The 23,819-nt window shown below is 39.3% G+C and overlaps 1 protein-coding gene across 2 annotated transcripts in view; it reads left to right on the top strand.

Annotated features, from left to right (window-relative positions):
• Positions 1 to 23,819, top strand: part of FNIP1 (folliculin interacting protein 1) — a 107,450-nt gene that overhangs the window by 59,342 nt on the left and 24,289 nt on the right. For both annotated transcript variants that reach the window (XM_008142641.3, XM_008142635.3), the window contains 4 exons: positions 4,307 to 4,442; positions 10,673 to 10,874; positions 17,458 to 17,543; positions 22,338 to 22,484. In XM_008142641.3, the coding sequence (XP_008140863.1) occupies positions 4,307 to 4,442; positions 10,673 to 10,874; positions 17,458 to 17,543; positions 22,338 to 22,484 (571 nt within the window). The remainder of the gene's footprint in view (positions 1 to 4,306; positions 4,443 to 10,672; positions 10,875 to 17,457; positions 17,544 to 22,337; positions 22,485 to 23,819) is intronic.

The raw sequence follows: 23,819 nt of genomic DNA, 5'->3' as shown, positions 1-23,819 counted from the left end.
ATTTTTTAAACAAACTATATAGGTAGGTATATTGTTATTAACTTAACTAGGGTACTCCTAAGCTGGCCTTTGCTAAAAACTCAAGGGGCCAAAGAGTCGCATGTGGCTCGCAAGCTGCAGTTTGCCGACCACTGGCCTAGATCATGCATGTCAAACTCAAAGGCTAATAACACAGGCCAAATAAAGAAGGTTTAAGTTTATGTGGGCCGCAAAAAAAAACCAAAAGCTTCAGTTGTCACAGAAACATAGGTTTATTTCGATAGAGACATGCTGAATACAAAGGGCTGAAATAAATGAGTAATCGTTAATGTAAAATAATAGAACATTCTAATTAAAATTAATATTTTTTTCTTGAACATTAACTTACCTGACACTGAATAACTGCACAAATTAATAAGTGTAACGCAAATAAACCTATTTTTATTCTCCAAAAGCGAAATATTTCCTGTTGCGCACACCAAATAAGTCAGTACAAGACTAATGATGTGGCAATTGGATGCTAAAATATTCGCTGCTAGTATTAGTGGAGAGAAATAGTGTGCCTGCGTGTAAGGTGTGTAAGGGGAATGAATGCAACACGAATATAGTAATCAGTCATTAGAGAACGTTGTAGTTTGTTATTAGTAATTATGTATAACAGGATATTGTAAAAATTAAGAAATTTTTATTAAAACGTTTCTCACATACCGTTATATTGACTGGGCCCCAAAAATATTCGTTGTGGACCGTGAGTTTGACATGCTTGGCCTAGATGAATGTACATTAGCTTAGGCTTAGCCAGTACAAGAAAAAAACCATTGCTCAAGAGACTGCTTAGATAGTATAGTAGAAAAACACATTGCTTATATCTGCTTCTTCCTAACTAAAGTTTGAATGGTTAGACCAGTGATGGCGAACCTATGACACGCGTGTCAGCACTGACACGCGTAGCCATTTCTGAGGCGGCCGCATGCCGAGGATGAAACATTTGCGAAATAATGTTTTTTCCTCAAAGTGACACACAACCCGAGTTATGCTCAGTTTTTTGGCGAAGTTTGACACACCCAAGCTCAAAAGGTTGCCCATCACTGGGTTAGACTATCTCTTGCCCAGAATAACTTAAGCATTTTGAACTAATGTTACACTTTCTTTTTTTTTTTTTCAAATGTAGACTCTTCCAAATTTGTCTCACAAACTTTTGTTGAAACAAGGTGAGGCTTAAAAAGAAAAGCCCAGATTCTACCTTAAGGAGCAGAGTCTAATGAGAGAACAGTCAGTACAATTATCTGTAATGGTTCATTATGTGATGCATTCTGTGTTAGACCCAGATAAAGGAAACCTAACAGCCCGGGCAAGGGACAGAGGGATGATACTGGAGTTATGTCTTGAAAAATAATTAGCATTATCCAGGCAAAGGCATGGAAGAAAGATAGTCTGTTTAAAAGGAAACGTGTCTGTCAGGGCTCAGAGATCAGCATAAGTGAAAGGAGTAATCTTAGGCTTGAGTTATTGTTAGGTGTGAGAAAATTTATTCACTGTGGTAATCCATGTGTGTCATCACATATGTCCCTGCTATCCAAATTGATTGTCCATACTTAACCATATATTGCAATCCCTACATTTGCATTAGAAAAATGAAGTCTCAAAAAATTTTTTCAGATGCCTGAACACTTTGATTTAGCCTAGAAAAAGTGTTAGGCTTCCATATTTGAGAAACAAAACAACATGAAAAACTTCAACACCTATTTCTGATGGATAGCTAGAGCTGAGAAACACTAATCTAATATGAAAAGTCTACATCTTTCAAATAATCTCACCTTTCATTTCAAATTCTATATTTTTGTTCTTTGGAACTAATTGAGAGTATATTTCTCTTAATACCCTTGCTTCTATATTACATAGTTTTTTCTTCTGTGCCTGGAATTTAATTCTCATTATTTTATCCAGCATTTTAGAGGTGAGAATTTCATATCTCTATACTTCATTTTCTGCAGTTATAATTTGAAGGACCTAGCTAGATTGATCCGTAAGGCTTCTTCAAGCCATTAAATTCACATATGCCATTTACTTGTGTCTTTTCTTTTTTTCTAATCGGGTTATTTTTAATTTCAGAATTTAGTAAAACATAGCTTTTCAAAATTTAGACTAGCATTTGTTTTTTCACTAAACCCATACCTACCTACATTTGTTATACATACCCAGTCTTACCTTAGTTTACGAAGTTTTATGATACTAATTGATAAAATGTGATCTTTCAAGAAAGGAATTTAGAATTAATTCATTGGTGGATCAGATGTTTGCATGGTAGTTAAAGCTTCTCCCCTTATATCATTGAATTTGTCAGAGAATTCAAATGAACAAATCTTTATAAGGTCAGTCTCTTAGTTTTCAGTCCTGGTATCTAACATGATATATCATGTGGCATGTACCTTTTCATAGATGACAATAATAAATCCCTGTTTTAGATTACTTTATAAATTTTCAGTATGTGGTTATAATCATGAAGATGGAAATCTAAAAGTATTGCCAAATGAAAAGCAAGCCCTTAATGTCTTTTTCTCTGTGTATCAAGTGGGAAGGAGGAGATCATTCCTAGCCCAAGGAAAAATAGAGTTGTAGTTTATTAAACCTAGGCAAAAAATAGAACTTTTAGATTGCAGAGAAGGGTTTTAAGAAGAGAATAATTCCCAGTTATGGGATTAGCCTATCTAATAAAAGAGTAATATGCAAATTGACCATACCTTTGCTATGCCCACAAGCCACACCCACCAGCCCATCAGGAGTGAGTATGCAAATTAACCCAACCAAGATGGCTGTGGCCACAGAGCAAGCAGGAGGCTTGGGTTTCCCCGGCAATGGAGGAAGCCAAGCTTCCAGCACACCCTGGCCGGCCTAGGCCTCTGCTCAAGGCTACAAAGTTTCAATTATAGAAGATAAATAAATCCCAGATACCAGGGCCTCTGCTTGGGTTGCCAGGGGGTGTGGCCTGCAAACCACCACAGGCCTTCGCCCAAGCCGCCCCATGCCCCAAGGGAACCCCCACCCTGATCCAGGACACCCTTCAGGGCAAACCAGCTGGCCCCCACCCATGCACCAGGCCTCTATCCTATCTAGTAAAAGAGTAATATGCAAATTGACCATCACTCCAACACAAGATGGCTGTCCCCATGTGGATACAAGATGGCCACCACAAGATGGCCAGCAGGGGAGGGCAGTTGGGAGGGATCAGGCTAGCAGGGGAGGGCAGTTGTGGACGATCAGACCAGCAGGGGAGGGCAGTTGGGAAGGACCAGGCCTGCAATGGAGGGCAGTTGGGGGTGACCAGGCCTGCAGGGGAGGGCAGTTAGGGGTGACCAGGCCTGCAGGGGAGGGCAGTTAGGGATGACCAGGCCTGCAGGAGAGGGCAGTTAGAGGCAATCAGGCTGGCAGGGGAGCAGTTAGGCATCAATCAGGCTGGCAGGGGAATGGTTAGGGGGTGATCGGGCTGGCAGGCAGAAGCAGTTAGGGGCAATCAGGAAGGCAGGCAGGCGAGCAGTTGGGAGCCAGCAGTCCTGGATTGTGAGAGGGATGTCCGACTGCCTGTTTCGGCCCGATCCCAGTAGGATCGGGCCAAAACGGGCAGTCGGACATCCCTTGAGGAGTCCCAGGTTGGAGAGGGTGCAGCTGGGCTGAGGGACACCCTCCCTCCCCCTCACCCCCCCCCTCCAGTGCACGAATTTCGTGCACTGGGCCTCTAGTAGCAATTATAACCATGGTGGCCTCTATTGGAGTGTGTCTGTCAACCATTAGGATGCTTCAGAGAGCAGGTGATAGGAATTACCTCTTTTTTTTGTGTGTGGAACTGGGTAGGTATAGTCGAGACTCTTACTTGACTGTGTACAAGTTATGAGTACTTTTAAGTGACATCTTTAAGGTGACATTTAGACACTTATTTTTGTTCTTAAAATCCAACTACAGCATTAAAATTAAAACACATCATATTTCTTTTAATTTAAGGACTAAGGGTTAAGCTAAGCTAAAGGGTAGTCTCATGGCCAAAGAGATAAGAGATAATGCTTTGTTTCACAGTAGCATTTTCTTCTGGGGTGGTGCTGGGGATAAGCATGTCAAGAGGGATTGTCTCAGAGTCTCTTGCCAACACACTGTTAAAATATGATTTTTCTCTTCTGGGACCTTGTTCCAACAGTTATGTTATTAAATGGACATTTTAGAGACTCATGAAGCAAAATGGAAAATTTGAGTCACTGCTCTTAAATTTGTTAAAAAGAAATTGGTCTTTTTGCTTAGTTGTAATTGACTTATACTTGTTCTTATTCTGATTTGACAGCATCTCTCAGCAGCTTGCTTATTACGCCATTTCCCTCCCCAAATTCCTCACTTACCCGAAGTTGTGCCAGCAGCTACCAGAGACGTTGGCGACGCAGCCAAACAACAAGTTTGGAGAATGGGGTATTTCCTAGATGGTAAGTTGGAACCTTCAATTTATATAAATAAGATTGAATAGCTCTTTAAACATACTTTCGAATGGTTTTTAGAGATTGGACTCACATTTTATGTATTTTAAGTTTGGAACTTAAAACTTTTTAAAATGTATCTTTATTGTTGGGAGTATTACAGATGTTCCTTTCCCCCTTTTCTCCACTCATTGCCCACTCATTTGGCTCCTGCCCAACCCCAGGCCTTTACCACACTATTGTCAGTATCCATGGGCTATGCATATAAGTTCTTTGGTTAATCTCTTCCCGCCACCCCTTCTTTCCCTTCCCTCTGAGATTTGTAAGTCTGTTACACGCTTCCATGTTTCTGGATCTATTTTTGTTTGTCAGTTTATTTTGTTCATTAGATTCCCCATATAAGTGAGATCATGTGATATTTGTCTTTTTCTGCCTGGCTTATTTTACTTAGCATGATAATCTCCAGGTCCCTCCATGCTGGCTCAAAGGGTAAGAGATCCTTCTTTTTTACAGCTGCCTAGTATTCCATTGTGTAAATGTACAACATCTTTTTTTATCCACGCATGTACTGATGGGCACTTGGACTGCTTCCAGATCTTAGCTATTGTAAATAACACTGCTGTGAGCATAGGGATCTAGGTATTCTTTCTGATTGGTGTTTCTGTCTTTTTAGGATATATTCCTTGAAGTGGGATCACTGGGTCAAATGGCAGTTCCCTTTTTAATTTTTTGAGGAAGCTCCATACTGTTTTCCATAGTGGCTACACCAGTCTGCCTTCCCACCAGCGGAGTTCAAGGGTTCCTTTTTCTCCACATCCTTGCCAGCACTTATTGTTTGTATATTTATTGATGGTAGCCATTCTGGCAGGTATGAGGTGATACCTTTTTGTAGTTTTAATTGGCATCTCAGATGATGAGTGACGTTCAGTATTTTTTCATATGTTTCTAAGCCACCTGCATGTTCTTTTTGGAGAAATGTCTATTTAGGTCCTTTGCTCACTTTTTAATTGGATTGTTTGTCTTCCTTTTGTTGAGTTGTATGAGTTCTTTATTTTAGAGATTAATCCCTTATCAGATGTATCATTGCTGAGTCCCATATAGTGGACTCCCTTTTCATTTTGTTGGTTTCTTTTGCTATGCAGAAGCTTTTTAGATTTATGTAGTCCCATTTGCTTATTCTTTTCCTTTATTTCTCTTGCCCTACTAGATGTATTGGTGAAAATTCTGCTATGTGAGATGTCTGAGATTTTGCTGCCTATGTTTTTTCCTAGGATTTTTATGGTTTCATAACTTATATTTAAGTCTTTTATCCATTTTGAATTTGTTCTTGTCAGTGGTGTAAGTTGGTGGTCTAGTTTCATTTTTATTTTTATTTTTTTGCATGTTGCTAATTTTCCCAGCACCAATTACTGAAGAGACAGTCTTTACTCCAGTGTAGGCCTTTGTCTCCTTTGTCAAATATTTAATTGAGTGTAATGGCTTGAGTTGATTTCTGGGTTCTCTAGTCTGTTCCACTGATCTATATGCCTATTCTTGTGCCAGTACCAGGCTCCTTTGATTACACTGGCTTTGTAATGTATATCAGGTGTTGTGATTCCTCCAACTTTGTTCTTCTTTCTCAAGATTGCTGTGGCTATTTGGGGTCTTTTTTGATGCCATATAAATTTTTGGACTATTAGTTCTAGATCTATGTTAAATATGCCATTGGTATTTTAATAGGGATTGTGTTGAATCTATAGATGGCTTTGGGTAGTATGGACATTTTAATGATGTTAATTCTTCTAGCCCATGAACACAGTATATGCTTCTACTTGTTTATATCTTCCTCTATTTCTTTTTTTTCGGTGTCCTATCGGTTTTCTGAGTACATGTCTTTTACCTCCTTGGTTAAGTTTATTCCTAGGTATCTTAATTTTTTTGTTGCAATGGTAATGGGATTGCTTTTTTAGTTTCTCTTTCTGAGAGTTCACTATTAGTGTATAAAAATGCTGTAGATTTCTGGATGTTAATTTTGTATCCTGTTACTTTGCCGAATTCCTTTATTAATCTAGTAGTTTTTTGGTGGAGTCTTTAGGGTTTTCTATGTGCAATATCATGTCATCTATGAATAATGACAGCTTTACTTCCTCCTTTCCAATTTAGATGCCTTTTATTTCTTCTTCTTGTCTGATCTCTGTAGCTAAGATTTCCAACACTATGTTGAATAAGAGAGGTGAAAGCAGACATTCCTGTCTTATACCTGTTCTTAGGGGAAACATTTTTAGTTTTTGCCCATTGAGTATGATGTTAGATGCAGGTTTGTCATATATGGCCTTTATTATATTGATGTATGATCCTTTTATTCCCACTTTGGTGAAAGTATTTTTCAAAAATGGGTCCCAGGCCTGGCCAATGTGGCTCAATGGTTGAGTGTCAACCTATAAACCAGGAGGTCAGGGTTTGATTCCCGGTCAGGGTACATACCTGGGTTGTGGGCTCAATCCCCAGTCTGAGGCATGCAGGAGGCAGCCGATGAATAATTCTCATCATTGATGTTTGTCTCTTTCTCCCTCTCTCTTCCTCTCTGAAATCAATAAAAATATATTTTTTAAAATGGGTGCTGGATGTTGTCAAATGCTTTTTCTACTTCTGTTGATAATGATCATATGATTTTTATCTATCACATTTATTGATTTAAGAATGTTGTACCAACCTTTGCCAGGGCTGACCAACAGACCTTGAGCAATGGATGAATGATTACTCTGACACAGGTTTGCTGTGAAAGAGAGGGCTAAGGGACTGCCTGGCTAAAGGAACCAGACAGCCTTGATCGCCTGCCTCTTCAGGCTTTTATTGTAACAGCAGTTTGAGATAAAGTTTATCTTTTAGAGACAATCAGTAGGGTAAGTAATCTTGGGAGGATGATGTGTCTGCAATGTCCTTTAAGCAAGGACACCTAAAGATTAAGCATAAAGATTCCGGTAAATACCCAAGGGTCTGCACGTGCACAGACTTGTTTGGAAAGATCAAGGAACAATTAGGGGCAGCTGCCTTTGGCCAACTCCCCTAAGTCAGAATCGGATAAAGGGGCAGCCGCCTTCAGCCAACTTCCCTTTTTGGAATTTCGTCCTTACAGACTTTCTAACCAAGTCTCCTGTGCTCCCCAACACCAACCTTGCATCCCTGAAATAAATCCCACTTGGTCATGGTGTATGTTTTTTGTTTTGTTTTGTTTGGATATATTGCTGGATCTGATATGCTAATATTTTGTTAAGGATTTTAGCATCTATGTTCTTGAGGGATATTGGCCTGTAATTTTCTTTCTTTGTATTGTCTATCTGGTTTTGGAATTAGGATAATATTGGCCTAGTAAAATTAGCTTTGAAATCTTCCTTCTTCTTGAATTTTTTGGAATAGTTTGAGGAGGATATAGGTGTTCTTCATTGAATGTTTGATAAAATTCCCCAGTGAAGCGGTCTGGTCCAGGACTTTTGTTTGCTTGGACTTTTTTGACCACTGCTTCAATTTCTTTAGTTGTTATTGGTCTGTTCAGGTTTTCTGATTCTTTGTGATTGAATTTTTGAAGATTGTATGTTTCTAGGCATTTGTCCATTTCACCCATGTTTTTTTGTCATATAGTTGTTCATAGTATTTTCTTACAATCCTTTGTATTTCTGTGGTGTCAGTTGTTACTTCACATCTTTTATTTCCAATTTTATTTATTTGAGTCTTCTCTCTCTGCTTCTTGATGAGTCTGGCTAAAGGCTCATCAATCTTGTTTATCTTTTCAAAGTACCAGCTCTTGGTTTCATTGATCTTTTGTATTGTTTTTAAATCTATTGCATCATTTTTTTTATTGTGGTAAAGTATGCATAACATAAAATTTACCATTTTAACCATTATTAGATATATAGTTCAGTGGCATTAAGTATCTCTACATTGTTGTGCAACTATTCATGTCCAGAACTTATCTCTTCAAACTAAACTCTGTACCCATTAAACAATAATTAACCCCCATTCCTCCTTCCTCTTAGTCCCTGGAAATCACCACTCTATTTTTTGTCTGTATGAATTTGACTAGTCTAGATATTTCATATAATTGGAATCGTATAATATTTGTCCTTTTATGGCTGGCTTATTTTACTTAGCATGTCTTCAGGTTTCATCCTTGTTGTAGCGTAAATCAACATTTCATTTTCTTTTTTATCTGAATAATAGTCCATTATATGTATATACCACATTTTGTTCATTCATATTCATCTGTTGATAGATATTTGGGTTGTTTTCACTTTTTGGCTATTGTGAATAATGCTGATATGGACATGGCCATGTGTACAAATACCGGTTCCAGTCCCTGCTTTCATTTCTTTTTGGTCTATACCCAGACATAGAATTGCTGGATTGTATAGAATTTTGTGTTTAAGTTTTGAGGAATCACCAAAATATTTTCCACAATGGCTGCACCATTTTGCATTTCCACCAGAAAAGCACAAGAGTTTTAGTTTCTCTACATCAAGCATGTCAAACTCAAAGACTAAAATGGACCAAATAAAAAAGGTTTAAGTTTATGTGGGCCACAAAAAAAAAAAGCTTCAATACTCATAGAAACAGATTTATTTCAATATAGATATGCTGAATATAAAGGGCTGAAATAAATGAGTAATCGTTAACATAAAACAATAGAACATTTTAATAAAATTAATATTTTTTCTTGAAGATTAACTTACCTGACACTGAATAACTACACAAATTAATAAGCGTAACGCAAATAAACCTATTTTTCTTGTTCTCCAAAAGCAAATATTTCCTGTTGCACACACCAAACAAGGCAGTACAAGACTAATGACGTGGCAGTCGTCTGCTAAAATACTCACTGCTAGTATTAGTGGAGAGAAGTGGTGCACCTACGTGTAAGGAAGGGAAATGAATGCAACACGATTATAGTAATCAGTCATTAGTGAACGTTGTAGTTTGTTATTAATAATTATGTGTAACAGGTTACTGTAAAAATTAAGTTACGAAATTTTTATTAAAATGTTTCTCACATACCATTATATTGGGTGGGCCCCAGAAATATTCATTGTGGGCCGAGAGTTTGACATGCTTGCTCTACATCATTGCCAATTATTTTCCTTTTTTTTTTTTTTTAATCATCACAGCCATCCTAATAGGTGTGAAGTGTTATCTCATTATGGTTTTGATTTGAATTTCTGTAATGTCTAGTGGTGTTGAGCATGTTTTCATGTGCTTATTGGCCATGTGTATTTCTTCTTTGGAGAAATGTCTATTCAAGTGTTTAGCCCATTTTAAAATCAGGTTATTTTTTGTTGTTGAGTTGTAAGAATTATTTATATATTCTGGATATCAATTTCTTATCATACAAATGCTTTGTAAATATTTTCTCCCATTCCTTTTTATTCCTTTTAAAATTTTTTTAAATTTATTTTCTTAGAGAGAGGGAGGGAGAGAGAGAAACATTGATGTGAGAGAGAAACATCTATTCAGTTGCCCATACCCTGACCAAAAATCAAACTGGTGACCTTTTAGTGCATGGGATGACGCTCAACCAACAGTTTTTAATTTTTATGTAGTTCATCTCTTCTTTCTTTTGTTGCCTGTGCTTTTGGTGTCTTACCCAAGAAATGATTGTCAAGTCCTTCATAAAGCTTTTGACCCTCTGTTTTCTTATAAGAGGTTTATAGTCTTAACTCTTCTGTTAGGACTTTGATCCATGTGCTGCGTAATTTGATATTTCAGTTTTTCTTGTTTCTATTTTGGCAAGATAATTCATGCTTGAAAGGTGGTGTGATTTATTTTTTTTTTAGTTTATGTTAAGTACAACTATAGATAATGAAGCTTCTCCTTTATTTACCCCCTGTATACCTTCATCTTTGATTTTACTTTTTTAATCAAAAGAAGAAACAAGTAGATTCTAGAACAGTGAAGAGGTTGTATCAGACTCATCTATAAACCTTAAAATTCAGGCATATTTAGGTTAGTTATGAATTGGGATTATCTATATTTTAGTGACTTTTAGTTAAACCAAAGTCTTCCTACTCTGACTCTTAAAATTTCATATTAAAATTTGACCATGAAGGACTAGCCAGTAGATTTATGAATGAAATTTACAGTTGATAGGAATTTTTAGATTTACTTGATAAAACAGAAGGCCTTTAGTTTGCCTACATTTAATTAGCAGGGGATAGAATTGAAAGTTTAATTATTTTTATATTTTTTAAAATAAAATATTTGTTTTTAAGGTCTATAGAAGAAAGCTTTAATCTATCAGATGAAAGCTGTGGCCCTAACCCAGGAATTGTGAGAAAAAAGAAGATTGCAATTGGGGTAATCTTTTCATTATCCAAAGATGAAGATGAAAATAACAAATTTAATGAATTTTTTTTTTCACATTTTCCTCTCTTTGAAAGCCACATGAACAAATTAAAGAGTGCAATAGAACAGGTAAGCATAGTTATGTTGTTGGTTTGTTTATATCCTTTATTTTTCTTTGAATCTTATTCTTCTGTTAAACATTGTGTTTATATATTTGACACAAAAATTAACAGGTACTATGCATATACCCTACAGACTGTTCTGGGAGATGCAAAATAAACCTTAACTCTTTAAGGAGCTTACTGCCTAATAAAAGACCTAAAGGTATTCATCCATTCATTCAATAAATAAATATTTGAGGGCCTATAATGTGTCAGGCACTATTCTAGAAACTAAAGATAAGATGTGAAAAAAGTGACACTCCTGACCTCTTGGGACATCAACTGAACATATAAGCTACTAGATGGGATTAAGCGCTGTGGAGAAAAATTAAACAGAAAAAGATTTATAAGAAGTGATGGGTGGAAGGATTGGTAATTTTTAGAGGCTAGTCTGGAAGGCTCCTGATAAAATGACATATGGTCCAGAAATATGAAGGAGATGAGCTACAACTGTCTGAGAGGAGAATGTTCCAGGCAGAGGCAAAGGTCCTGTGTTAGGAGTAAGCCTGATGCTTGATCAACAGGAAGGAGGCCAAAGTGGCTGGGTTAGAAGACAAGATAATATAGGGCCTTATAGGGCTCCATTATAAGAGCATTGTCAATTACTCTTAAGAGAAATGGGAGACCATTGGGGGATTTGAGTGGATGAATGACATTATATGTGAGGATCACTCTAATGCTGGTGGAGAATAGATTTCTAGGAGCAAAGATATATGTTGTAGGACCAGTTAGGAGGTTATTGGCATAATCTGGGTAAGAGATAATGGATACTCAAACCAACTTAATGGTGAAATTGGTGAGACATGGTTGGATTCTGGACATATTTTGAAAAACAGAGCTAATGAGATTAGCTGATAGGCTGAATTGGGGTGTAAAGATAAAGAGCAATAGAGGTTGACTCAAGAATTTTATTTGAGCAGTAAGAAGGATGGACTTGCCAGTACTAAAATGGGGAAACTACAGGTAGAACATATTTGGCAGCAGAAGATTAGAGGTTTGTTTGAGATGCCTCCTGGACACCCAAATGGTTTTTTTTTGTTTGTTTTTTAAATATATTTTATTGATTTCCACAGGGAGGAAGAGAGAGGGACAGAGAGCCAGAAACGTCGATGAGAGAGAAACATCGACCAGCTGCCTCCTGCACACCCCCACTGGGGATGTGCCCGCAACCAAGGCAAATGCCCCTGACCGGAATCGAACCTGGGACCCTCCAGTCCGCAGGCCGACGCTCTATCCACTGAGCCAAACCGGTTTTGGCCCAAATGGTTTTTTTATACATCTAGAATTTAGGGAAAAGGTCCACGCTGGACAATCAGGAGAGAAGAGAGGAGCAGAGATCCTAGGCCTGATTTGTGGAGCATTTCAGCAGTTAACATTTGAGGAGAAGCGACTGAGGATTGGCCATTCAAGTAGGAGGAAAAAGGAGAGAGTACTTTTGGGGGATAGGGGCAGGGATCCAAGTGATGAAAGTGATTTAAGAAGGCACAAGTGATCAATTGCTGCTGATAGTATATAATAAATTTTCATAAAGTAGAAAATTGTAAATACAAGATAGACAATAAGGATACCTAAAAAGGAAGAACAAGCCAAACTTTTTTTAGGAGTTCATAGGAAAGAAGTGGCAGCCACTATTCTAGAAACTAAAGATAAGAATTGTGAAAAAAGTAACACTATTAGGATGTTGCTTCATTTGGGCTGCATCTTAAAGCAGCCGTCACCAACCTTTTGGACCTCACGGACCAGCAGTTGGTGACTGCTGTTCCAACTGTTTCCTTAAACCAGTGGTGGCCAACCTTTTGGAACTCATGGCCCACCAGTGGTCCTCTGACTTAAAGCATATGTAGGATTTTTTATTTTTATTTTTATTTTTTTATTGATTTTTTACAGAGAGGAAGAGAGAGGGATAGAGAGTTAGAAACATCGATGAGAGAGAAACATCAATCAGCTGCCTCTTGCACACCCCCTACTGGGGATGCCCGCAACCAAGGTACATGCCCTTGACCGGAATCGAACCTGGGACCCTTGAGTCCGCAGGCCGACGCTCTATCCACTGAGCCAAACCAGTTTCGGCATATGTAGGATTTTTTAAACAAAACTTCAAAAATTAGATATAGCAGAATAACAAGAAAAACTGATATCCTTGCCATCCAAAGATAATTCATTAATGTTTTGCTGGAAGTCTTGTCCAGGCTTTTTCTATGTATACTAGAGGCCCGGTGCACAAAATTTGTGCACGGGGGTGTGTTCCTCAGCCCAGCCTGCACCCTCTCCAACCTGGGACCCCTTGAGGGATGTCCGACTGCCCGTTTAGGCCCGGTAGGATCGGGCCTAAACGGGCAGTTGGATATCCCTCTCACAATCCAGGACTGCTGGCTCCCAACTGCAGGACTGCTGGCTCCCAACTGCTTGCCTGCCTGCCTCCCTGATTACCCCTAACTGCTTCTGCCTGCAGGCTGATCACTCCCTAACCACTCTCCTGCCAGCCTGATTGATGCCTAACTGCTCCCCTGCCAGCCTAATTGCCCCTAACTGCCCTCCCCTGCAGGCCTGGTCACTCCTGAAGACCTGGTCACCTCTAACTACCCTCCCCTGCAGGCCTGGTCACCCCTGAAGACCTGGTCACCTCTAACTGCCCTCCCCTGCAGGCCTGTTCCCCCCCCCAACTGCCCTCCCCTGCAGGCCTGGTCCCCCCCTACTGCCCTTCCCTGCAGGCCTGGTTGCCCCCAACTTCCCTCCTCTGCCAGCCTGGTCGCCCCCAACTTCCCTCCTCTGCCGGCCTGGTCACCCCTAACTGCCCTTCCCTGCTGGCCATCTTATGGTGGCCATCTTGTGTCCACATGGGGGCAGCCATCTTGTGTGTTGGCGTGATGGTCAGTTTGCATATTACTCTTACTAGATATGATAGAGGACTGGTGCATGGGTAGGGGCCAGCTGGTTTGCCCTGAAGGGTGTCCTAGATCAGGGTGGGGGTTCCCTTGGGGTGTGGCATGGCCTTGGCGAGGGACCTGTGGTGGTTTGCAGGCTGGCCACGACCCCCGGTGACCCAAGCGGAGGCACTGGTATCGGGGATTTATTTATCTTCTATAATTGAAACTTTGTAGCCTTGAGCAGAGGCCAGGGCTGGCCAGGAAGCTTGGCTTCCTCCATCGCCGGGGGCAACGCAAGCCTCCTGCTCGCTCCAGCTCCATGGCTGCCACCATTTTTGTTGGGATTTATTTATCTTCTATAATTGAAACTTTGTAGCCTTGAGTGGAGGTCAGGGCTGGCCCGGGTAAGCGGGAAGCTTGGCTTCCTCCATTGCCAGGGGCAACCCAAGCCTCCTGCTCACTCCAGCTCTGTGGCCGACACCATATTTGTTGTGTTAATTTGCATACTCACTCCTGATTGGCTGGTGGGCATGGCTTGCGGGTGTAGCGGAGGTACGGTCAATTTGCATGTTTCTCTTTTATTAGATAGGATTGTACTTTCACTTTATTCAGATTGTGCTTTGTCCATGTTGCTTTAATTACATGCCTATTTAAAAAAACTAATAATTGTAACACATGCCTTTCTCTTGTCATTATAAATTGTTCTTAAATATATTTTGGTCACTTTCCTTAGCATCAGTAACAAATTTTCTATTAGGCCATTTCTACTTTCTCACAATTATAGCTACAGTATAGTTAACATATTGGTGAATTTTCCAGATTATTTTTCAGGAGAAATTTCCAGAAGTTGAACCAGTGAATCAGTGGGTATAACTAAAGTTCTTAATCCCTGTGACAGTATGCAAAAAGGAGATGGCTGGAAGAGTTAATGAATACAGATCTCAAGGAATCTAGAATGCTTGAGAGAAGTTTTAACTTTATTTTTAAGGCTGTCTCCAAATTGTGCTTCAGGAAGATTAATTTGGCAGCATGTTTAAAAGAGACTAGAGTAAAAGGCTGGAGATGGGAAGACCAGTGAGAGTAGTCTAGAAAGCAGAGGGTGCATTTCAGGAACTTAGTAGTGAATAAGAATCATCTGCCTCTAGAGAGGACAATGATGTTAGTTTATTCACATTAAATCTGTCAAAAGACAAATAGGTCATTAGCAATGCTTTTTTTCTTTCTTTCACGGAACAAATGAATAAAGGCCATTTTCACTTTTTCAGAAGTTAGGCACTGGTGACATTTTCTTTAGTCAGCTTCTGTCTCTTTTTGTAGTCTGTTGTTGCCAAAGTCAATATACATAATATATTGAACTGACCTTTTAAGTTACTGGGAGATGTGTTTCAAGCTTTGTATAAAACTTGAAGTATTTAGGCACTATAGAACTCATTACGGATGACTTTTCAAATGGTTAAATGCTTTGACCATCTTTAACCTAAAGTCTGTCTACCCTATATAATAAAGAGGTAATATGCAAATTAACCCTTATGCCCTCACAAGATAGCTGCCTATGACCAGGCCGGCAGGAGGGATAGTGAGGGACGACCTAACGACAGAACAGCAGGCTGTGTGGGGCGACCAGGGCGGCGGGGGTGGGGGGGGGGGTGGGGCATAAGGGGTGACCAGGCCGGTAGGGGGGGCAGTTGGGGACGACCATGCCAGCAGGGGGGGGCAGTTGTGGGCAACTAGGCCAGCAGGGGGGGGCAGTTAGGAGCGACCTGGCTGGCAGAGGGGGCCAGTTGGGGGCGACCAGGTTGACGGGGGTGGGCAATTAGAGGCGACCAGGCCGGTGGTGGGGGGGTGCAGTTGGGGGCGATCAGGCCGGTAAGGGGGCAGTTGGGGGCGATTAGGCTGGCAGTGGGGGCAGTGAAGGGCAACTAGGCCGGCAAGGGGCAGTTGGGGGCAACCAGGCCGGCAGGGGCGGGCAGTTAGGGGTGACCAGGCCGGCAAGCAGAGGCAGTGAGGGGCAATCAGGCTGGCAGCAGGGGGCAGTTAGGGGCAACCAGGCCGGCAGGCAGGTGAGCAATTAGGAGCCAGCAGTCCAGGATTGTAAGAGGGATGTCCGACTGCCGGTTTAGGCCTGATCTCCGGGATCGGGCATAAACCGGCAGTCGGACATCCCCCAAGGGGTCCCAGATTGGAGAGGGTGCAGGCTGGGCTGAGGGGAACCCCCTCCCCGTGCATGAATTTCGTGCACCGGCCTCTATTATATATATATAAAAGCCTAAGCGGCCGAACGACTGGTCGACTGGTCTCTATGACACACACTGACCACCAGGGGGCAGATGCTCAATGCAGGAGCTGCCCCCAGTGGTCAGTACGCTCCCACAGCCAACCTCCTGTGGCTGGCCAACCTCCCATGGTCCCTCCCCCAAGCCAGCCAGCCCTGATTGGCCCTAATACGGCTGGCTGGCCAACCTCCCACGGTCCCTCCACCCAGCTGGCCAACCTCCCATGGCCTCGATCAGCCCTGATCACCGGCCAGGCCGAGGGACCTCACCCGCGCACTAATTCATGCACCGGGCTTCTGGTATACTTATAGTTGTTTGGATATTTATTCAAGTTTAACATCTCATTTCTTATTAAAGCTGAAAGATAATGCTATATGAATGCTTTTATATAAATTTATAGAACTTAATTTGGAAAGTTCTACAGTTGTTAATGGTAGAATATAATAAACACTAAACCATTAAAAAAATTTATCTTCTGGAGCCAGTTTAAACTGTCACTTTTTTTTTTTTTTTTAATGTAAAGCTGTGAATTTTGTTTCTGGCACCTTGGTTATTCTTTTGAAGTTTGTACTACCTTTTGAGATCTGTGATTTAATTAAACATTTCTATTGCTGGTAAAATTAAGGAAGAACACTTCTCAATTCTAGCTAAAAAAATTCACTTCTTTATAAATTGGTAGTCTATCGACAGTTTGTAAAAGCAAAGTAAGTTTCACTTTTACCTTATGAAGGTTTTTGATATACATGAGCATGATTTATGGCTGAAGTAGTATGATCTTCTCTTAGACATATGTTAAAATATTTAAAAATTAATTTATAGTTACTTAATGCACAATACATCCTCTTTTTAAAATCTACAAAATTACAGAGTTGTGGTTTTTTTTTAATACACACAGACTAATCCTGATCCCCTTTTTCTACTTAAAGCAAGGCTTTCAACCTTGGCTAAACATGTTTTAAAGAAAACAGATATTATTAACTTAAGACATCTTTCAGTAGAATATATTTCAGATCTTAAAAAGTAGTTTTTTTTAACACAACCATTTGTGAAATATTAGAGAAAACCATGAGCTATTGTTACTGAGTTATCATTGTGTCCTGTTCTACTTGAGGGAAAAAAATAGTTTTATGTAAGCCAGAAATTGTCAACATCAGTTTCTTTGTGTGTTGACATTCTGTGATTTGACAGTTACCATAAGAGATTTAACACTTGAAAATTTTGAATTTTGTTGTAGTCATTAATGACCTTAGTGTATAAAAGAAAGCCACTGTAAATATGTATGTCTTCCTTACATTTTTCTAGATAAAAATGGTGGTAGAGTATTGTGGAAATATATGACTTTGTCTTTCACTTTCTTCCCCATATTTTACCCATGATGAGTATAAGAATTAACTATTTGATTGCTTTCAAGGCTATGAAAATGAGCCGGAGATCAGCTGACACCAGTCAGAGGAGTTTGGCTTATAATCGAATAGTTGATGCCCTAAATGAATTCAGGTACATATTCTCCATGTTCTCATAATATAGAGTTGTTTTGCAGTGTACACAAAAAGATTTATTTGTATTCTTTAACTTATTTCTGATAAAATTTAATTTTTAAAATTATTTTCTTCCATTGTCAAAGGATAGTATAATTCTGTAACCTGTTGGCTCCTAAGTTATTAAATATTAAATGTGCTTGGGATTGAGGCACATTAGGGAGCCATCAGCAGTGTGATTTTTAGTATTGGACCATTCGACAAGCTAATATGACCAGAAGAGACCCTTATTCCAACAGAAATGTGCTTTGTCCTCTGTTGGGCTGTTAGATGTAGGGACTAGTTGTTATTTAACCAGTGATAGTAATCAGATGTTCTTGGATACATGGACTACAAGGATACATGGATATAGTGAATATGAATTTGATGTTGCAAGTAACTGTTGCTTGATCTTTTCTCTAGATAATGGCAAAGCAAATAGTTTTTCTTCTGCCGGTATTTTCTCACACGACAAAGTTTGTGCCTAAAGCTGCAACAACTGCTTGTAACTGCTCTCATTATGGCAAGCAAACATATTGCATACGAACTTATGTTAGGAATCACACAAAGTGACTGACGTGTGTCTCCCTTTGAAAAAATCATTTGAGGACTACTTCATCCTCTCATCCACTTAGTCTTTTCTCCTTTAGCCTGGAAAGATAGTATAGACTTTTTGCTTATTTGCCTAAGAATCCTGCAATATTGTTTCTGAGTTTTACATTTTGCAGCATTACAAGGTAACGAATCTTTGCCCTTGAACTTGGAGCTATTACTTACATTATTGGATTACAGTTCCTTTCTGCAGTCACAAGCTTTGTGGCAGAAGGCCAAGAGTCCCTATTTGAGCTCCGAGGTAACACTGTCATTAGAGACCCAGCTGAGGTTACCAGAATAGTAAATATTGTCATAAGACTCATTCCATTTAGAAGATTGATCTTGCTCTTAGGTTATAAACAGTATTTTTATTTAAAACAATTGAATTAAATACTTGCAAGTTAATTGCTTTGGTAATAAGGAAGTATGAATGGCCTAGCCTTATAATTTTAAGATTGCCTAGAATTTAAAACATGTATGAGTTATAAAATCATTGAAAATATATATCATGATTGAGTATCTTTCCTTTTATATTAGTGTGATTATTTTACTTTAGTCACTGTGGAAATCTGAAAGACGATGTAAGTTAACTAAGCATTCTTACAATATCTAAAAAACTTTATAAACTAATAATTTAAAAAAATATATTTTTATTGGTTTTAGAGAGGAAGGGAGAGGGAGAGAAAGATAGAAACATCAGTGATGAGAGAGTATAATTGATTGGCTGCCTCCTGCACACCCCACATTCGGGATTGAGCCTGCAAATCAAGCATATGTCCTGACCAGGAATCGAACTGAAGGCTATCTGTAGAAGTACTCTAATGTGTAGAGTTGATTCTCATTATTTATGGATTCTGTATTTGTGAATTCATTACTTGCTAAGATTCATAACCCCATAATACACTCACAATGCTTTTACGATCATTTGTGAACATGCACAGAGTACTGAAAAATTTGACTGGCCTTACACACACATTCCCAGATGATATTGAACAAGACAGTGCTCTGTGTTTTTATTTCAGCTCCTATTCTTTATATATATGTCCTTCTATATTTCCTTTTATATGTATGTCCTTTTAGACATATACACTGAGTGGCCAGATTATTATGATCTCTGAACGCATAATAATCTGGTCACTCAGTGTATATCCTATATAATAAAAGACTAATATGCAAATTGTCCCCTCAACCAGGAGTTTGACCAGTAGGCAGGCCGGCCAACCGCCTATGTTGCCTCCCCCTGGCCAGGCTGGCTGGACCCCACCCATGCACGAATTCATGCACCAGGCCTCTAATACACACACACACACACACACACACACACACACACACACACACACACACTGAGTGGTCAGATTATTATGCGTTCAGAGATCATAATAATCTGGCCACTCAGTGTATATAAATGTGTATATATAGTACCAGTTTGTTTTGCATTTTGTGCTTTTTGTTAGTGATTTTGCTCTTAAAAATGGCCCTCAAGTATTGTGCTAAAATGCTGACCAAAGTTTCTAAGTACAAGAAGGCTGTGATGTGCCTTACAGAGAAAAATACATGTGTTAGGTAAGCTTCATTCAGGCATGAGTCATTGTGCTGTTGGCTGTGAATTCAATGTTAATTAATCCATATAGAACAAGATTATGTATTTATGGGTTGGCAAAAATGTTGTGACCCAAAGGCTCACAAGAACTTTAACCCTATACTTCCCCTAGGAACAGTGACTCAGTGTTCACTAATTCAGTGTTCACATCATTACTGATGTGACTGTAGAATATTACTGCAAATAATGAGACTATCATGCTTAATTTTAAAACTAAGTGGTTATTAAAACTTACAATTAGATGATTTTTAAACTAGGTGATTATTTGAGACCAGAAAAATTAATGAATTTTGGGTAGTTGAGAAGAGGAAGGAAATGATTCACATGTATACAGAAGTCCTGAAACCTAGAGAAGCAGGAAGTACATTTTAGTTAGCATAGCTTCCTCTCAGAAAGGTGAGGTCCTTGGATTTTTATGTAGATTTAATGCATAACAACAAGCAAAACTAAATTATATGCACAGTTCCCTTACAACTAAAGGAGTCTTTCATTCTCTAAGGACAGATTAGGAAAAATGAAGAATTACATGACTGAAAATACTTGCCCTTCTTACCACTGAAGGGCAAGGCATAGTCATTAGTGGGGAAGAAAGCACCATTACTTTCTAGGTCATTGATGACAACATAGAATTGTATGTAGTGAGGAGCATTACTCATAATTTCTTTCCCTTCTTTGCACCTGATACACTTTGAGATCATAGTACATATCCTTAAACACCAAAACACTAAGGCATTAGTGTTTCTCAGTGGACCACTATACTAATGTTAGTGATCTGCCCCTGGCCCATGACACACAGGTTTTTAGTAGACACTAATACGCTGAAGAAATTAATAGCAAATGAATTGACCAGCTCATTGATTCATTTATACTGTGTTTCTTTTAATCAAAAAGTAAATTCACATGGTTAAGAAACAAAAAATATATATACTGAAAGGTCTAATAATGAAAAATAAGTGAATCCCATCCAACCTCTCTTATTCCCTTAACTATTTCTTTTGTTATTTGCCTCCATATTGTTAAGCAGTATCTGGACATTCTTAATATGCTTTAAAAATAAGCATTTTCACATATCCCTAGTTTATATTCTAGTCATATTTTTCTCTGTAAAATACCTTTAATTCTTTTCTATTTATTTATTTTTAAGTTTTCAGCAATGATTTTATGTCCTGTCAAGAACTCTTTATTAACCACCCTAGTCAGTTTGGCTCAGTAGATAAGAGTGTTGGCCTCCAGACTGAAGGGTCCAGGTTCGATTCCGGTCAAGGGCACATGCCTGGTTGCAGGCTGGATCCCCAGTAGGGGGCGTAAAGGGGGCAGCCGATCAGTGATTCTCTCATCATTGATATTTCTATCTCTCTCTCCCTCTCCCTTTCCCTTTCTCTCGGAAATCAATAAAGATATATTTTTAAAAAAATTCATTAACCTGTCTTTGTCACTTCTATCCATTGGAATATAGTGTGTTCATGTTGGGTCACAATTTAGTGAAACTTGTTCTTTTCCTTTTTTGGATTCTAGGTGCTAGAAAATTATGCTGAAGTGGGTGCTAGCTCTTGTGGAGTTATCAGAGAACTAGAGACCAATTAGATTCTTAAGGCCCAACTTTACAGGAGGTGTTTAGTCTGGTGAGAGTATAGGACTTTGCTGAGTAGATTCTAATGTAAAGGAAAAGAATTGACATTTTAAAGTTATCCTTGAAGCCTTCAAGAGAGAGTGTAAGTCACAAGACTAGATGTTGCTTAAATAACTGAAATAGGCAGAAGAACACTATCATAATTACTGAATCCTTTCTTGTGTTGATTTAAGGAAAACTTCAGAAGGTTGAGAGATAAAATATAGCATGCCATCTATAGTGTCCTCATCATCCTTCAGAACTTTACTAAAAAGTGTCAGCTTAGGCAACTAAATGGTGCAGATAAACTTTGGGTTTTTGTTTGTTCGTTTTTAATATATATATTTTTATTTCAGAGAGGAAGGGAGAGGGATAGAGATAGAAACATCAGTGATGAGAGAGAATCATTGATTGGCTACCTCCTGCACGCCCCCCAGTGGGGATTGAGCCCACAACCCAGGCATGTGCTCCTGGCCGGAATCGAACCTGGGACCCTTCAGTCTGCAGGCCGATGCTCTATCCATTTGAGCCAAACCAGCTAGGGCTAAATCGTTGTTTTAACTGGGTATATGGATAAGCTATTATCCCATATATAATGTCTTTTCTATGTTGCTCGTTATTTATATTCTATATAAATACAGCATATACCTTAGAAATGTAAAACTGGAAGGGGCTTTAGAAATTATCTAGTCCTATCCTTTTACAAGTGGAGGAAACTGATGCTTAACGTAGAGAAATAATTTACCTAAGGGCACACAGTCATTGGGGGCAGAGCCAGCAGCAGAACCAGCATATTATGAGTTTATGTACAGAACATTTTCCATGTACTGTGCTGATAACAAAAAAAAAAAGCAACTTGATTTATTGTCTCCTCTCAAAAGCTTTAATAATCTAGGTGTGAGGCCCAAGATGGTAAAGTAACTTTATTTTAAGGTGTGTAATTCTGTGAACTATGAATTTCTTCTTTTTAGGACAACAATTTGTAATCTTTACACAATGCCACGAATTGGAGAGCCTGTTTGGCTTACAATGATGTCGGGGATTCCAGAAAAGAACCAGCTTTGCCATCGATTCATGAAGGAGTTCACTTTTCTAATGGAAAATGCTTCAAAAAATCAGTATGTCTGTCTATTTATCTGAGCTATCTTAAATATCTTCGCTATTATTTACTATAACTAGATATAAAATTATAATCAAACTCAGTTATAAAAGTAAAATAATAAACCATTATCTTCGTAATTATTAGATAGTATTAATAAAATGAATTCTAAAAGATAATGAAAAAATAGGGTATGGGAAAAGGCCACAGAACTTTATGAATAAGAAACAGTAAAAATGTCTGTATGTGAAATTAAAAGTCCTGACATCTTACAGAACTCTCTGAAGCTTCCCATTTTTTTGTGAATTGTATTCACTCTTGCTGTTTCATTCCATAAAAAAGAAATTTAACTATATAAACAAGTGCCAGGATTTTAGTGACTCTTTTTTATTTTTTTATTTAAATATGTTTTTATTGATTTCAAAGGGAGGAAGGGAGAGAGAGAGAGAGAAACATCAATGAGAATCATTGATTGGCTGCTTCTTGCACGCCCCCTACTGGGGATTGAGCCCACAACCCAGAATAGCAATCGAACCGTGACCACCGTGGTTTCATGGGAGGACACTCAACCACAGAGCCATACTGGCTGGACCCTGTGATCCATTTTTAAAATGATATTTTATCATATTTTTCTCATCAAATTCCCAGAATTCACATGAGTAATTCAGATTTTCTTTTTAATTCTCTTTGATGGTAGATTGTTTAATACTTTCCTTCATTTTCCCATTCAGTACTTTGGAAATGTATAGAACTCCTGGTTTATCCTATATAATAAAAGGCTAATATGAAAATTGTCCCCTTGACCAGGAGTTCGACCAGCAGGCAGGCCGGCCAACTGTCCATGTCCCCTCCCCCTGGCCAGGCTGGCCGGACAAAACCCATGCATGAATTCATGCACCTGGCCTCTAATATACATATGTATATATATACACACACACACACTGAGTAGCCAGATTATTATGCGTTCAGAGATTGTAATAATCTGGCCACTCAGTGTATACTAGAGGCCCAGTGCATGAAATTTGTGCACAGATAGGGTCCCTAGGCTTGGCCTGCAATCTGGGCCAATCTTCCCCAGCTGCCAGCAGCTGGCCCTGCCCTCCTCCATGAACGCCGGTCAACCTCTGTGTGTGGGGCGACTGGAGGGGCAATCAGGGCCCCCCTCGCTCACACCCATCTTGGCCTCGCGCCGCCCGCATCCACTGCCACTCACCCCTGGTTCCCCATTCCCCATTGGGTGATGGGAGCCTACCGGCTGGGGGAGAGACCAAGAGGTTGGCCAACAGGCCCCAATTGGGCGATCGGGGCCTGCAGGCTGGGGACAGCTCCTGCATTGTGCGTCTGGCCCCTGGTG

Source organism: Eptesicus fuscus, chromosome 6 (genome assembly GCF_027574615.1).
Source record: "Eptesicus fuscus isolate TK198812 chromosome 6, DD_ASM_mEF_20220401, whole genome shotgun sequence".
In the NCBI taxonomy this organism is placed as follows: Eukaryota; Metazoa; Chordata; class Mammalia; order Chiroptera; family Vespertilionidae; genus Eptesicus; species Eptesicus fuscus.
This window is presented reverse-complemented; position numbering and strand designations above follow the sequence as displayed.